This window comes from Solenopsis invicta, chromosome 16 (genome assembly GCF_016802725.1).
Source record: "Solenopsis invicta isolate M01_SB chromosome 16, UNIL_Sinv_3.0, whole genome shotgun sequence".
In the NCBI taxonomy this organism is placed as follows: Eukaryota; Metazoa; Arthropoda; class Insecta; order Hymenoptera; family Formicidae; genus Solenopsis; species Solenopsis invicta.
The window spans coordinates 23,842,955-23,859,716 of NC_052679.1; the positions used below are offsets into that span (position 1 = coordinate 23,842,955).

At 34.8% G+C, this 16,762-nt stretch overlaps 1 protein-coding gene across 1 annotated transcript in view; it reads left to right on the forward strand.

Annotated features, from left to right (window-relative positions):
- LOC105199816 (dynein heavy chain 2, axonemal) overlaps positions 1–16,762 on the forward strand; it is a 66,676-nt gene that overhangs the window by 13,487 nt on the left and 36,427 nt on the right. Inside the window, exons 6-23 of the mRNA XM_039458787.1 lie at positions 631–1,150; positions 1,770–1,987; positions 2,332–2,477; positions 3,634–3,883; positions 4,798–4,849; positions 5,197–5,293; positions 5,634–5,885; positions 6,498–6,625; positions 6,917–7,035; positions 7,582–7,696; positions 8,514–8,647; positions 8,727–8,920; positions 10,398–10,626; positions 10,721–10,872; positions 10,955–11,205; positions 13,476–13,696; positions 13,782–13,896; positions 14,655–14,826. Of these exons, the coding sequence (XP_039314721.1) occupies positions 631–1,150; positions 1,770–1,987; positions 2,332–2,477; positions 3,634–3,883; positions 4,798–4,849; positions 5,197–5,293; positions 5,634–5,885; positions 6,498–6,625; positions 6,917–7,035; positions 7,582–7,696; positions 8,514–8,647; positions 8,727–8,920; positions 10,398–10,626; positions 10,721–10,872; positions 10,955–11,205; positions 13,476–13,696; positions 13,782–13,896; positions 14,655–14,826 (3,365 nt within the window). The remainder of the gene's footprint in view (positions 1–630; positions 1,151–1,769; positions 1,988–2,331; positions 2,478–3,633; positions 3,884–4,797; positions 4,850–5,196; positions 5,294–5,633; positions 5,886–6,497; positions 6,626–6,916; positions 7,036–7,581; positions 7,697–8,513; positions 8,648–8,726; positions 8,921–10,397; positions 10,627–10,720; positions 10,873–10,954; positions 11,206–13,475; positions 13,697–13,781; positions 13,897–14,654; positions 14,827–16,762) is intronic.

Below are 16,762 nucleotides of genomic sequence, written 5' to 3' on the forward strand. Positions count from 1 at the left end.
TTTTGATAGTTGTTACTAATACTGAAAGTTTATAATACATATATGTAGAATAAACTATAAGTTTTCTGTACTGGCAATACATATTGGAATACATTTTTAAATTCAATGTTTAAAAAAATATAAATTATAATAAATAAAGATGAGCATACTAAAAAATAATAATATTAATATAAAGAATTATAAAATTTATTATGTAAATTTAAGATAATGAAAAACTTGCTGGAGACTAAAGTTACAATATTTTAATATTGATTATTACATGTAATATTGATTAAATAATGTAATTTTTAAATCTAATATACTATATCTTAACGTTACAAAAACTGTAACAAAAAAAAGTAACAAATCGTTATTTTCTAAATAATAGTAACGATAACACGTTCTTTTTATGATGTAACGTTTTCAACCTTCCCTGAAATAGGTTTTTATAGTTTTTTTAGAAGACCAAAATCTAAAATCAGCAAAATAATAATACACAAGTTAAACTTGTTTTTTCATCAACTCGTATCGTCATTTTGTCAAAATGTTAAATAACTCCTTCGGAATTTTTAAATAAAGCTTTTTAAATTACGAAGATTCCAAAGCAATCGTCGAAGCAATCACTAACATTCGAAACTAATAATTTTCAAGGTGTGGCAAATCCTAGCCGACGATATCCAGCGGACGAAGCAGGAGGTCCTGAACGAGAGGGAAGAATATTCGTCGATCACACCGTATTACGCTGGCAGAGCGTTGAATCTTCGTCTGAAAGGCGACCGCCTGCTATTGATGCGAAAGATGTTGGAGGAGGCCGAGTGGATGCCCTATTGCGGCATGAGCAAGGAGATCTATCATCAGGAGGACATCGTGATCAGATCCATCGAGGACTCCATGAGGGACCTGTACGTAAAATGGCTGCACGACGTCGGTGATAACCCGCGCGCGCGACTCGATCGCTACCTGATGCGACGAAGCGACAGCAAACCGGGTCTGCTCGAGTGCAACATCGATCCTAATATCGTGAATCTCTGCCGCGAGTGTTTCTATTGGATCAGCTTGAGATTCAACATACCCGTGCACATAAAGGTGATACACGACAAATGGGAGACGCTATACTTTATCTACGAGAGTGTCCTCGCCGTCGCGCTAGCGTACAACAAGATTGTCGAAGGTTCGCTGTATCAAATAATTACTCATCGAATAATTGTGCGGTGTAAATTGTAAAAGAAAACAACTAATGAGATCTGTTTTTTGTCAGTGATAATGTATCAACGAAATCTTTTAATCACTTCAAATGTGATAAACAGTTTTATGACAAAATTTAAAGCTGCAAAGAACAGAAAAAATAGTATTTCTCAATTTTTTTTAAAACAGCTTCCTCAATCAAATTTAATACATTTAATTGTGAGCAAAATGTTTGGGGTGCGATTTAAAAAATTACTTTTTTCATCTCCGATCGAATTCTTTTTTAACTGCGTCTAACCAAGATTTATTAAGAAACAGCATTTCGTATTAATTTATGCAAACTATTTAACATAACATTTTACAATTTAAACCTGAATATACATACGTGAACAATGAGTGTACAACGGATAAATTTGTTTCTCCTAAGTTATGATAGAAAAGTCTCTCGGCTAAAATGTGAGTGCTTATGCAAATATCATGATGACACGATTCAAACAGCGTATATGCCCGTAATGCGCGCGATGAAAGCGACATTCTCCGTATTTGCAGTCACACGCGATGGTAGCGAAATATTCTTGCAACGTAGCGAAACTTCTATTTTTCAGCATTGTCGCTGACAGAACGTGCGCTGTTTCGCGAATTAATTCGGCAGCTCGACCGGAAGATCAATCCCGGCTTAACCAAGCTGACGTGGAACACGGATTACGTGGACTCGTACATCGAGAATTGTTTCAACGAAACGGCCAATGTACGCTTAGAGTCTCTTACCTCGCCCATGTGCGAAGTCCATATAAATTCATGCGATACGTACGGTAACCTCGCGGTAAAATTTAATTTTGAAACTGTCGAAGAGAAGTTCCACTTGCTATCTATTTACTTGCATTCGAACAATTAATTATGGTTTTCTGCATAATGCGAAAACGAAATAATCTCGCACACGCGTGTATAGAGAGACAAAATTTCAAGACGTTGACTTAATGATATTAAGTTGAGAGTTGTAGTATCTTCTCTCTTCCATTTCTTTTTTTCTCTGCTTACTTTTTCTTCACCAAGCCATTTGCATTTTACAATCACGAAATACAAACGCGATTGAATCTGTTATTGATATAATTTTGCAGTATATAAATTGAATGGCAAACAAATTAAATTATTTGTTCCTTAATTTAGTTACAGGATTTCATTGATACTTACAAGAACTTGAATTCCGAAATCGTAAGAATCTGCGAGAACATCTGCGACGCTCCGATGATCAAGATAAAGGTTAATTACACATATACGTTGTCTGCATTAGAGAAGGAACTTTTGTACGTGAGGTAGGATTTCCATTTCGCATTGTGCTGTCGCAAATTGAGGCGCGTGACTGAAACTTAACGCTTGGCGAGCCCGGCATCGGCCGAACTTTCTCACTTTCCAGAGACGAGGCGTTCCAAGTTATGACTCAAAGACTCGATATGGTATTTCTGTACGTCATGGAGATTTACGAGGGCTTCAAGAATGTGATACAAGAGGTATAGCTCTCTTGGCACAGCTTCGAAATACGATCAAATAAGTCATCCTTTTACTTTCTCTAGAAAAATGTAATTTTTATTTTAGTACAGCATATCGACGATCACTGCTTGTTTCATCATTCTTAATTGTAGTTACCTATGCAACTTTCGCTATTTACCCTCCATTTTTTTTGTGAATTCATATCCGAAGGGAAGGTCTTGAACGAATTTCTTACTAAATGTTCTCTGAGAATTTACGAGAGACTGTAATTTTTTAATATTTCCTACAAACTCCCGTGCAAGTGCCGCGAGACATATGCTTGTTGGTTTGCGGCAAATTTCTGACGAGTTACGTCAAAATTTTCCCTGTAAAGTCTATGCAAACGTAAAAATGACCAAATAACTTCGACGAAAGAATATCCGCGATGGAAACAGTGTACGTTGCGCACCCTCGGGCTACACAAAGCAATTCCTGTGTAACTAAAGTTGGAGAAGTAAGGAGCGTACTTATGGCAGATTCGTGTTATGATATGTCGCTCCGTAACGTGACTGCCACTATGTGCACGTAGCTTCTCGGTTAATTCAAAAAGTCTCGACGAGTTACAGCCTGGCTAAACGGGTTTCTTTGAAATAACATGTTTGACCTACTATCTTGGCAAATTTATCAATAAACTGATTACCAGACCTGAAACAAAAATATGTCGATAAAAAAAGTAATCGATACATATTGGACATTGTACTTTTTCAATAAGCACTGGTAATATATGTATTGAAAATCGTTAACTTGGTTTGAAAGATTATAATAAAGGTTTAAATTTTAACGTTTGAAAAGCAATCCTTCACGGATCAAATACCCCCTTTTTTTATCAATTTTGACGTGTTTAAGTCGAGCGTGTAATAATTCTTTTCTCAATACGTGCTCACGTGCTCTATTATTTTAATTTATTTTATAGGAAAATTAAATTTTTTGTATATATAAAAGTATTAATTTTTCTATACATCCACTCGACGGATTGGCATATTTAACTTCGTTATTGTTTCTTTCTTTCCAGAGCCGCGCGGAATGGAAAGATTATTTAATGAAAATCGATACGGTAATTGAGGAAGCCATCAGATTGTGTTTAAAGAATTCTTTGACCATCATGCTTGAAGCCCTTCATGGCGCTGACACGACAGGTCCTTCACCTCTCCTATTAATGCAAGCGGATATTATCGATAACAAAGTATGTTCATAACTATGCACAACATGTATAACATGCCAGGCAACAGTATTAAATTGTTTAATCATAAAATTCTCGCACATGTAGAGTGATAAAAATTAAATGTTTTTATCTCTGACAATATGAAAAGATATTTTAGCTAATTAATTTATAAAGATTTATTATTAAGAAAATGTGATCGATACAATCAGCAAAATGAACATACTGTTGAGAACTTAACAATTGTTGAAATGTTTTTGATAATTGTTAATAAGTTTTCGTACTGTTTACGTCATCGTCGAAAAAGCTGTCGGGCATAGCTGTACAATTAGAAGAAAGCTCAAGCATAAGTCAGGGATTCCATAAGTGTGGGTCATGACTAATTCATTAGTGAATCGCGAGCTAATTTTTAACGAGTCGCGAAAAATTGTTCAGCGATGGTAGGAATCAAAATCAAATTTCAAAATAAACAATTTTCAAATTTCTTGAGTATAAAAATGATTTGCATTGATGTCGATATTAAAGCTGTTATTAACAGAAATAAAAAATAAGCACATTCTTCACATCTTTGCCTTACCATGTATCAGAAAAATAGATTTAAAAAATTATTTTCCATATAAAATAAAAAAGTAGGAGGAGTAAAGTAAACAAAGTAATACAAATAAACTTACTCTCTCTCTTCTGATTCGTGTTTTTTATATCTGCTAGATGAGTCATGGATGTTTGTCGTTTAAAAAAATAAGTCGCGGTCCACACAATTTTGGGAGATCTTGCTCTAAGTAGTTTCTCGGTTTACAATTTTCTAGATAACCTTCATGCCGAATCTCTTGGAAATAGCTACAATGATGGGAAACATTTTGGATATTTTGGTGCAGCCTTTGAAAGATGTTACACGATTAGTTAAAAAGTTTAAAATGCTTTTGTATAAGAATTTTTCTTTTTCGAAGTTGTACAAGGCAGACAAAGAATTGATTGAGCTTCAACAGAAAATCAATAATGGTTGTATTATATGTATTATAATTCTTTATATATATATATATATATATATATATATATATATATATATATCTTTTTGTATAGTTTTATTTTTAATTGCATTTGTAAAATGTTTAACACAGTATAATTAATCTTTTAATTAACTTTAGAGTGTGTTCAATCAGAAATTCATCTCTTATTTTAGATAAAATTTCCACTTCAATTTAATTTTAAAATTTAATGGAAATTTCTTGTTACTCTATAAATATACAATCCCAATTTGATATATTAACTAATCAATGATTTAATATTACCTTTAAATTTATACTATATTGACAGCATAAAAATATCATTAATTTGTCAATTTGCAGAAATAACTTATTGCTTCGTTCAAGTCCAAAATTATATTAAGATTTGGGAACCTTACAAAGACGTATGGGAAGTAAATAAAGACTTATACATTCAAAGGTAAAAAAAATTAATATAAATGTTTTATATATATATCATACATAATAAATCTAATAGAATAATATATTGTACAAAACGTATAATATAATTTAATAAAAAAGTATCATATTTAAAATGGCCTTTTGCTTATAATTGCTACTTTGAAAAATTTAATCTGAAATTGTTAATCTTATTGCATAACTGTATTATAGTTTATTTAAAATATTGTTCGTTTTTACTAAACGATATAAGAGGGTATTAATCATTTATCTTTGGAATATGGTATTAATTCGTAAAGTATACCCGCAATTTAAGTTTTCACATAAATCTGTTATTGCTTGTTATTTATTTTGTAAACTAGATACGAGAAGTTGAAACCAACGGCTGCATCTTTTGACGCGGACATAAGTAAATACATCGATGTGATGAATAGTGTCCAACTACAGGAAACTATGGCGACAGTGCATTTCCTAGATATAAATTTTGATGGATTGAAAGCCACTATCATTGAACATTGTTCAATCTGGCAACAGAAGCTCACCGCACTTTTATTACGCATGACCGATGCAATGGTCGACCACGTTTATCATTACATCGCTGAAAATTCTACAAAGTTAGTCGCCCGCATGGGTTGTTATTCAAAGCGAAAAGATTGCGTTCAGAATTGGAAAAAAAAGAGATGCGATGTGGAAAGAGGATTGTGGGAAAAAAATATTTTATATCTCAAGAGATTTTCATTCGTGTACCTTTAAACAACAATATTTTTGCGTTATGATAAAAGGATTTAAAACACGTTAAATCACATAAAGTCAGTTTTTACAGACAATTATTTCAGAGAGAACACGCATCACTAATAAAATTCATATTTAAATACTCATCGCATAAAACTAAATTTCAAGAGATAAATATGAGCATAAATTTATTTCTCACTCTTTAAATACGTAAAAATTAACTGCAGTTCGCGCGCACTTTATTTCTACGCTCACTATTATGTTAAAAATTTCTTCGTCGAGTGTCCGCGTGATCATCTATTCCGCACTATTGCATAATTGAATCTTTCAGTTATATTCGTTTTCAATTTTCGATCGATACTATTAATGTAAATTTTCTCAAGCCGAGTGGAACATTGGAGAGGCGTTGCTTGCGAGGCGTTACTCCCATAAATCCTGTCGCGGGGCCTTTTTGAATTTCGAACTGAATCGTACGTGAATTCATTCGTTTGCAGAATAACGAAGGAACCGACGGATCTCATCAGCATGCAATCCGCGCTGCAATTGTTCGAGAGGCTCACCGCCGAGATTCCGAAAGAGGAGGAAGAGTTCCCCAAGATCCAGGAGCAGTACCAAACTTTAGGTAAACCTCTAAATGTTTCTCCCTGCTAAATAAGGAGTTTGATGCGCCATAAAATTATAGTTTAAGATCCATGTATAATATTATTGCTCAAGAATCTGCAACGCGATCTGCAAGTTTTGTGAAAACGTATTAGCCGCTTTTGCGCTAGAGACATGGATTTCAACTTTGGAATTCAAGTTTAATCGCAGGTGGACTCCGAAGAAACATTAATTGTTTCGATTTATTTACGTTCGCGTAATTGTGCGTAGTCTTTATATAATGGAAAGAAAACACTTAATTTATTATTTTCAGAAAAGTACGAAGTGCCGCTGACTTATCAGTTCAAGAGAAAATTAAAAGACATCGACCGCTCCTGGACAGCTTACTTGGAGTTACTTGCCACGTGCGAAGTTACTTTGCTTGAAAAAAAGGTATTCCCGCGGTACAAAAGAAAACTTCGGGAAACTTTGTAATAAAAAAATTGAGTCGCGACGACGGCGGCGTCAACGCTAACTAAAAAGGAAAATGAGATGTCAATTAATACTTTCTCAATTTTTCGACGTTACCTCAACGCGTACTAGAAATTTTTATGTAATTTGAAAAATTAGTTATTTTGCAAAAACATTTGAATGTTTATAAAGTCGGTGTTAGTGAATCAAATAAAATAGAAAAGAAAATGCGAGAAAAATTTTTGTTATTTTATTTACAATAAAGAGTTAAATTTATAGTTCATATTATATTTGATAGAGTTCATATCGTATTTTTATATTACAATATTTAATATATTTTTATATTAAAATATATTTAATTTATTGTAATAGAGATTTTTTCATATATAAAGAAAAGTCAGATAAATTATATATAAAAATAGTTAAAAAGTTATAAAATCTTCAAATTTTCTAAATAAATATTTAAGTAATAATACTCAAACTGCGTATCTTCTTAATTAGCAAAATTTTGTTTCAACAAAATTTCAGGAAGAATTTAAGCAAATATTGCAGAATGACGCGACAATGTTCGAAGAAGATGCATCCTCCTTGCTGCGCAAATTTAACGATACCGGGCCTTTCACATCCGACTGGAATTCAAAAGGTAAATTGGTTCACATGTTCTCATCCGATGTAAATCCGCGTTCGTTGTGAGATACAGTCGAGTCGTCGCATAAATCAACTATATCTTTGGAACGTTCCCCTCGAGACAATGTATATCTTGCGTTAAGCAATATCTTGCAATTTGCAATAAATTTGTGCGGCGTGAAATTCACTATTTTTAATTTTGACGTCAGATAAAAACATTCGTCGTATAAATTGTAAAAAAATAAAAGAAAAACGTAATATTAAAAAAAACTTTCAAAATATAAAAGAAAATACAGTATTCAATTTATAAATTGTAAAAAGATAAAATAAAAGAGAAAAGACTTAAAAACATAAAATGCACAGGACACCAGACAAAAATGTTTTAATAAAAACATTCTTCAATTTATTTATTATAATGTGTTTAACGCTTAAGAAAGTACTCATTAATAGTGATAAATTCGAGTGATAGTGTAATATTATCTATGTAAAATTTTCAAAAAATTAAAACAAAAGTCTCAACGGTTGCCTCTGCAGTACTGCAAATTGCAAGCGTGCTATTTATTCATAGCACGTTTTTTGCACCGCGTTCAGCTGCTTGAAATGCGTTTGTCGATTCCGGATCGGTTTTTTTCACATGAACTTTGCCACTATAAACACACGAGCAACTATTACGGTAATCCCGCGTATACTCGCGGACGCGAGCGTTAAGTGAACTAATACGGCAACTTGATCGCGAAAACATAAATTCGTTTTACTCAGGCGTATTGTTCATCCGGAATGTTATTTTATTGGATTTTGTAATGCAGTTATCTTACTCTCTATTGATGTTGCAGACGCTTTTAATTGGCTAGCCATCTTCAAGAAGGAAATACAATCCATGAGAGACAGGGAGAGTCTGCTGAAGTCACAGCTGACAATTTTTGGCATAAATTACCCGGATTCCCCGGAACTAGCGCAACTCGATAAAGTAAATGTCGCACGTATATACCATCTTCGTGCACTTGCACGTGCTTATTCGACTTCTCGACGCTTTTCTACTTGCGAAGGATGTAGCAGTGATCGAATTGGTGTGGCAATTGACGGACGAATGGAACGACGCTTGGGAACGCTACAAAACCGGAAATTTCTGGACGATAGAATTGGAAGAGATGGACACAACCGCTAATCTCCTCCTCCGGAAACTCACGAAACTCTGCAGGGAGCTCAAAGAAAAGAATTGGGAGATCGTCGAGAATACCAGGTGCGACCCAGTTGTAATCCAATTTCGAACGCGCGGTAAATATGTGCCGATCCGTGCATTTTTCACGAGGCGCAAAGTAGTGTTTGCGAGCCATCCTTTAGCAGGATGTCAATTTATCGGTTCGCGAAAACTAGAAACTAGTCGGACTGCGTATAAACTGCACTCGCACGATGGATAGCCATTTTTCAAAATGACAGCAAGATGAGAGAAATCGTGCGCAGGAACGTAATCGACAGTAATTGTTGATAATTGGTTGCAACATCGAATATTGAACGTTGCAGCGAATGGACCATTTTGCTAGTTTTTTTTTGCGGCATAGAGGGAGGAATCTAAAAAAAGTTCGTCGATTTGGAAGGCATGTATTGTCAATTAAACAACGCCAATGATTAACAATTACGCGTTTTTGTCATTCTCTTTTTATTCGTTCATAAGTAGCGACGCATATTCAGACCAATGCAGTACCTAGCAAGAAATAACACAGAGGACAAAATATGCTTAATCCCACGTGTTACACAGCGGCGCTTATTAACCTTTGCACCGCTAAAGCGCACGGCTTACGAGAACTGCCGAGCGTACTTGTACCACTCCTTTCGACGATACTTTCTGAAACTAACGAAGTGCACGTTTTGTAATGGCTGCGTAATTTCTAGCGCAGCTAAAATTTAACTTATTTTACTAAACAAAGAAAAATGAAAAGAAAACAAAAAATCCACTTCTCAAATGTAAAGGAACGTAGAAGGAAAAGTATTCTTCTTCATATGTATAAAGAATTCACTAGACTATCTCCATATGGTTCAAGTAGAAGAAAGTCTACTTATTTTTAATTCACTTTCAAATAACATTTTACAATTAACATGAGTAAAATTATTTTAACTAATAATGTTGTTATGTTGCAATTATTAAATTTGCATTGCATTTTTAAGTTGCAATAAGTTCTTTATATTTTATTCTTTTTTGCTCTTTTAAAATAATATGAGTGTCTAAATAGAAAAATGGTCTAATTGTTTTATTATACTAAAGAGAATGTATGAAGTAACTTCGGTATTTATGTAGCGCAAGGATTTATACCACAGAAATAAAAAAAAATAGGAATGAGGATAATTTATACGCACTTTGTTATATTAGTATTGTATTATGATTTCAGTTTTTTTCTGTTTATATTATCGAAATAATAATGATAAAAATCACGAAATTATAGTAATAAATTTTTAGTTGGGTTCAGTATATATTGGAGTTACCCTATTTATGTGTGTGTGTGTGTGTGTGTGTGTGTGTGTGTGTATGTGTGTGTGTGCGTGCGTGCGTGTGTGTAACAGAAAATATTATTATTCTGCAAAATGACGTTTTTAAATTGTAATGAGTTTATTACATTTTTTATTTTTTAAATTTATTAAAATAATACATACATAAATAAAAAAAATGATAGGCATATAATTATTCTGTTCGTGTAACTTATATTGAAGAAGTGTAAATTCAGGTCAAAGGTCGATAAATTTCGAAAAACATTACCGCTAATAACGGTATTAAAGAATCCGGCGATAAAACCGAGGCATTGGAAGCGAGTCAAAAATACGATCGCTCAAGACTTCGACGAGACATCGGAGGATTTTACCCTTGACGCGATTATTAGAATGCAGATGCATAATTTCGAGGAACAGATTAGCGAAATTTCTTACGCGGCCACGATGGAACTCACCATAGAAGTCGTAAGTCGTCGCTAATGATAAGAGTCGTTATACATGTTAGTAAAATGATGTTTTGCGGAATGATCTTACGGATTTAATATGACGATCATTTCAGGGACTCCAACATATTAAAGATACTTGGGAGAAGATGCCGCTTACAATGGTTCCGTACAAAGATAGAGGGATATATAGACTGAGAGGTACCGACAATGTATTTCAGACTTTGGAGGATCATCAACTGCAGCTTTCATCCATGAAATCAACTAGGTACATTACATTTGCTAATCCAATTTTCACGTTTACATCTCTAATGATACTAAATTAAGTAGGTCCTATTGGATTTTCCTAGGTTTGTAGAGCCATTTGCCCCGGAAGTCGAGTACTGGGAGCGGGTACTGTCGACGATCGGCGAAGTTTTGGAAATGGTGTTGGTAGTACAGAGAGGATACATGTCTGTCGACAATATATTCACCACTGAGGACATCAGGAAACAACTCCCAAAGGAGACGGACGATTTTGACAAAGTGACAAGCGAGTTGGCTGAGCATACGTCAAGGATGGCTTCTCTCGGTTTAGCGTTGCCAGCTACTCATATTCCACGTATGTATCATCCAAGACATGTTTCAAGCAAGAAACTATTAATTATTATACAAAGTTTACCAAACTACACATGAGCAAAAATTTAATGAGTATATTATAATTATTTATTTGTCATATATAATTATTTATTATCACCTTACACTTCGATGCTTTTCTACGTTAATTGTTGTCTCTCGATACCGTCAACTACTCGCGAATTCTATTCACACGATATGTAATCTAACAATTAGCTTCTAATCACACAATGTGTAATTTAATAATTAACTTCACATGTCGATAAGAGGCAAGTGAGCCCGAAACGCCCATGATTATAGTGTAAACATTAACTAACAATTATATATTTAATTATTAACGTCTATATTGATTGCTCTTTATTGACCTGTTAGTAACGTGATATTGCATATGCACACATAGAACTATATCTTGTTTTATACGGATGGTCTGATAATACGTAACATAAATACGCTTTTCAAATTCCATAAGTTTAACATTTATTTTATATAAGGTAGAATTTCGGCACACAGATAGCTTGAACTTTTTTGTATCGCCTCACACTTTGATGTTTTTCTGCGTTGACTGTTATCTCTCGATACCGTTAATTACTCGCGAATTTTATTCACACAGTATGTAATCTAACAATTAACTTCTAATCATACATTATATAATTTAATAATTAATTTTACATGTCAATAAGGAGCAAGTGAGCCCAAAACGTTCATGATTATAGTGCAAACATTGACTTACAATTATATATTTAATTATTAATAACTATATTGATTGCTCTTTATTGACCTGTTAATAATGTAATATTGCATATGTACACATATAGATCTAGAACTACATTCTGTCATAATTATTTCATTCTTCAAAAAGAAATTTTTACAAAAATATTTGTTTAATTTAGCTATATATTTAGAATAAATACTCATTGTTAGTAAGCAAAAAACATTGAATAAGTATTTAGAAGTCTGGATTTTATATGTATTTTTTAACGTTTTAAAATAATATTGTTTCGAAAAAGAATTATGTATCTAATAATTTTTTTTAAATGTTTATTTTAAAAACATAAGAAAAAGAAACATTTTAAAAAATTATTTAATATATGAGTTTTTTGAAACATTTTTTAAATGTTTTACAAATATAATCTCCATGATCTAAATTTGTTTATACTGATATTGTACATAATGTTAAATATTAAATATTTGATAATATTACATGTTACTGAATATCATTGTAATAACATGGTAATAATGATTTTATGTTTTTTGGGAATTTTAATATTTTTTTACTTTTAAACATTATATATATATATATATATATATATATAAATTTTAAATAGTTTTTAGTTTGTCATGTTAAAATTTTGACATCTATGAAAAAATTTAATACTCTATTGCTCAATTTTTTTACCTCTATACTTATAATTAAATAACTTTATCCATAAGAGATAATGTTTCCCAGAGAATGTGATAATTTTTATTAAAACTGTAGTACATTTTGTGTTGAAAGTTAGTAGTATGAAAAATAACTATCCGTTATATATGTAACCAAAGTTTTAGTGATAAAAACAAGTTTTTAGTTAATTGACGAATATCTTTATCTGGAAAATAACTACCGACAAGTACGAAGAAATCAGACATAAATCATTAAAGTCGCTGTATCATACTTGAATTATTGTCATAATTCTCATTATCTTCTATTGTAATTATTTCTATTTCACTTTATATATCTTTAACTTAAAGAATCAAACAAATTACGCACGGTTAATTTAGTAAGCGTGTTTGGGAAATTAATAAAATTTTACATTAGGCAAAAGATAAAAATTTCTTGCACATTATAAACGTTCTCGAACCATTTAAAGTTTAACGTAACATTTTTACAAAAGAAAAAACGTTTGTAAGTACATTTGTAAAGTATAATTAAATAGTGAAGAAAGCGTATTATTAAATCAGACATTTAATATTTACCGTGTACGATCATCCTGAGCGTTGAATTAGAGTTAAAATTAAGCTAGAACCGAGCCTGGATATTAATGTAAATGGATACGTACAAACCGTCTGTCCGTTTCCGGTGCTAAAACAAAAAAAGCGAAAGAGAGAGAGAGAGATAGAGAGAGAGAGAGAGAGAGAGAGAGAGAAAGAGAAGCGGTAAAAGAGGATAGAAGATCGAGCGACGAGCCGACGCGTACGCGTACTGTAAAATAATGTAAATCTATTCTATTGAAAGCATTTGCATTTTTTCCTCGCTCCCCATCACGGCGATCCTGTTAGCCGGCTTGCTGGAAGTCCTGAACAAACTCAACGACAAGTTGGAGGCGCTGCAACTGGCGCTCGAGCAGTACCTGGAGACGAAGAGACGCGTATTTCCAAGACTCTACTTCGTCTCGAACGACGATACGTTGGATATTCTGGCCCACTCTAAACGACCGGACCTCATGCAGCCGCACATCAGGAAGCTTTTCGCGAATATCAAGTCCTTCAAGCTCGTCAAGGTATTCACCATCGCCACCCTCTTGTTTTTTTCTGCATAAACGCGTAGTTCCGAGACCCACGACGTCGTAACTCTTTCATCTTCAGTCCCTGACCGGGAAGAATGTGGCTAACGGCATGTATTCGAACGATGGAGAGTACATCGAGTTTATCGAGGAGGTTCTCTTGGAGGGTCAGGTCGAGCATTGGTTGCGTGGTCTTGGTGAGTTCGTTTTTTAAACATCTTCCTCGAGAGGAATCAATAGTGTAACTCGATACGTCATCAGATCTGAACAAAATACGGTGTGTCTAAACTAACTCGTAATCGTCTCGACGTAATCTTAAAATCCGATTATCTTCTATGACGCATAGTTATTACTACTCTACGAGTTTAGGTATTATCCTCGTAAATCCCACTTCCCGTTATCTCGTCCAAGTCTACACGCGTGGACGCGCGTGCACACGCCGAGGAAATGTGTATACGCGAGAATTTATAAGATATCATAAATTGCTGTTCACAAAAATCGAAAATGGCCTTTTCCACCGTTTGAAATATGAAAGCGACAAACTTCTTTTATATGCACGTCGTGGGAAACTAGAAGAAAGATCAGCGACGTGTGAACGCGGACTCATCAAATATTTACAATATCCTATGCGGTATGCTCGGCGCAGGCATCGCGAGTGGCGTTTACAACGGTGTACGCGTTCGGGCTCTGCGTAAATAAAAGCCAACGTGGAAATTGGCCATAATTTATGCTCAATCCCGACGCGGCCGTCGCTCGCCGTAAATTACCCGGGGCGCGGCTTGCAACTTCGATTTCTGTTTGCGAGAGATAAAAATGCGCGAACGAAATAGCGAAATAGCACGCGGGAGGGCGGGGAGTAGGTGTGAGAGAGAGAGAGAGAGAGAGAGAGAGAGAGAGGGTGGGAATTCGCAAGCAAGGGAGGTGTGCGTGAATAAAACGCTGATGGCAATTGCAGAGGCCGCGATGAGGGCGACCCTGCGCGAAGTGTTGAGGCAGTGTCGGACAGCGCTGCGAAAAATGCTCGCGAAACGCGACAGGTGGGTGAAAGAATGGCCGGGCCAGCCAGGCATTACGTCCACTCAAATCCAATGGACGAGCGACTGCACGCGCGCCCTGCTGCACTGCAAGTGAGTACCCGAGTTGCCTATGAGAAATTTAGCTACGTTAGTTATGGAACGTGAGGCGGACAGGGCCGTTGGAGCTGACTCGAGCTTGAAGCTGGAACCGGAGTCGGCCGAAGGCGCGGCGCGGCGCGGTGCGGCCCGGCTCCTCGAAAGGGTGGAAACGGGATAAACGTGAGGGCGGACGCTCTGACGGACACCGAAAACGGGTTAGAGAGGGAGCGGAACGGCGAGACGGTGACGTATAGGGGCGAGAAAGGGCCTTCCCACGGGGTGGAAGGATGGCCGAGGGAGACAGGAGACACGGCAACTCTAATAAGAGAAATTTTGCATATTCTACGTCTCGTCGTGCGATCCGGCGACGGCACCTCGGGCAGCGCTCTTCCTCCCTCATCTGCATATACTAGCCGTACCGCGAATAATTTAACCCATACCTACGACCGTATCCCTACCTACCGAATAAAATCCCTCCCTCCCGTCTCCTGGTCTCTTCTATAACACTCGTGTTACGCGAGGCCCAGCGTGTATACCTTTCCTTTGCACGGGCGTCTCGGAAAAAAAGGACGCCGAAGACGGCGCACATGGTTGGAAAAATAGGGATGGGCTGGGTGCGTCGGACGGCGCAAAACAATATTGCTAAAAGTGCAGCGCAATGCTACGTCGCCGTCCTACTCTTATTTCAGTTGACGCGTGAATTTTACGAGAGAACGTGAGAAACCTTATATTAATAATTTTGCAAAGAGCAGGCGACAATACTCGTATTACTTTAATAATATCTTTGAAGATATTACATGGATAAAGATTATCTTCCTCAAGGTTTTCTAGAGACTCTTGTGCCCAACTTCTACAGCTCTAGATAACTCTAAGCCAATTTCTCCTGGAGAATATGGTAATTTCTATTCAAATTCTTGTACATTTTGTATCGGATTAGTAATATGAAGAATAGCTATCCGTTAGGCACGCAATCAAAGTTTTAGTGATGAGAACGAATTTTGACTAAGAAGTTAATAGACTAATATCTTCATCTGGAAAATAACTATTGCGAGATTTGAAGAATTCGGGCATTATACAAACAGGTTTAAGATAAATTATAGAAAATCTTTAGTTAAAACCGTAACAATGCTTAAGGGTAGATACCTGAGATTATTTTGAAATAAAAATCTAAAATGTTTAGGTTACAAATGTTCGGGTATTTTTTAAATGAGAAGAGTTTGAAGTTACCAAATCAAATTGTACGAAATTCATATTCTTAGGTGTTGCATACGCACAGTACTGAAAATGTTCTCAAAATAATAAATTTGTAATGCTCGTTTTTTTTATACAAAGCACAAATATAAAACAAAAACCAAATTACTAGCATCGAAAGTGATTTGAAAACAATGGAAATTTATTCTCTTTACAAAATTAAATTAGGACGTTTCTAATGTATTATATTTAGTCTTCACTAATTCCGCAATTACTATGATAGCCATTCTCAGGATGTCGTGTGAAATATATAAAGACCAAGCATATGTAAAATTTTTAATTGATTGGTGCAGCGGGATTTGAAATATCGTGGTCACCATGTTTGAAAACATAGTTCTGTGAAAAATGCATTTAAAATTTTCAGTGTAATTTATATTAATTTAAAAATTCATTTTTTAGCTTACATAGAATCATCTATTCCAGGGTCATATACATAATAAATTTCTATTGTAGTTGTTGCTTCTAAAATCAATTTTTTTAATGTTAAACTGTTTCAAAGCTTCTAATAGCCTCTAAGGGCATACTCCCTTAATCGAATTTTTACCGCTGACTGATGAATTATTATCAATATTTTTATTTTTGGACCAACGTCAGATTAATTACATATGACAAAGTGATCTCTTGCTACAAGATGAAGTTCTGGTCTCATGTTTGATGTGGATTCATGCTAAAAAGTTCCACATATGTTGTTGTTCGT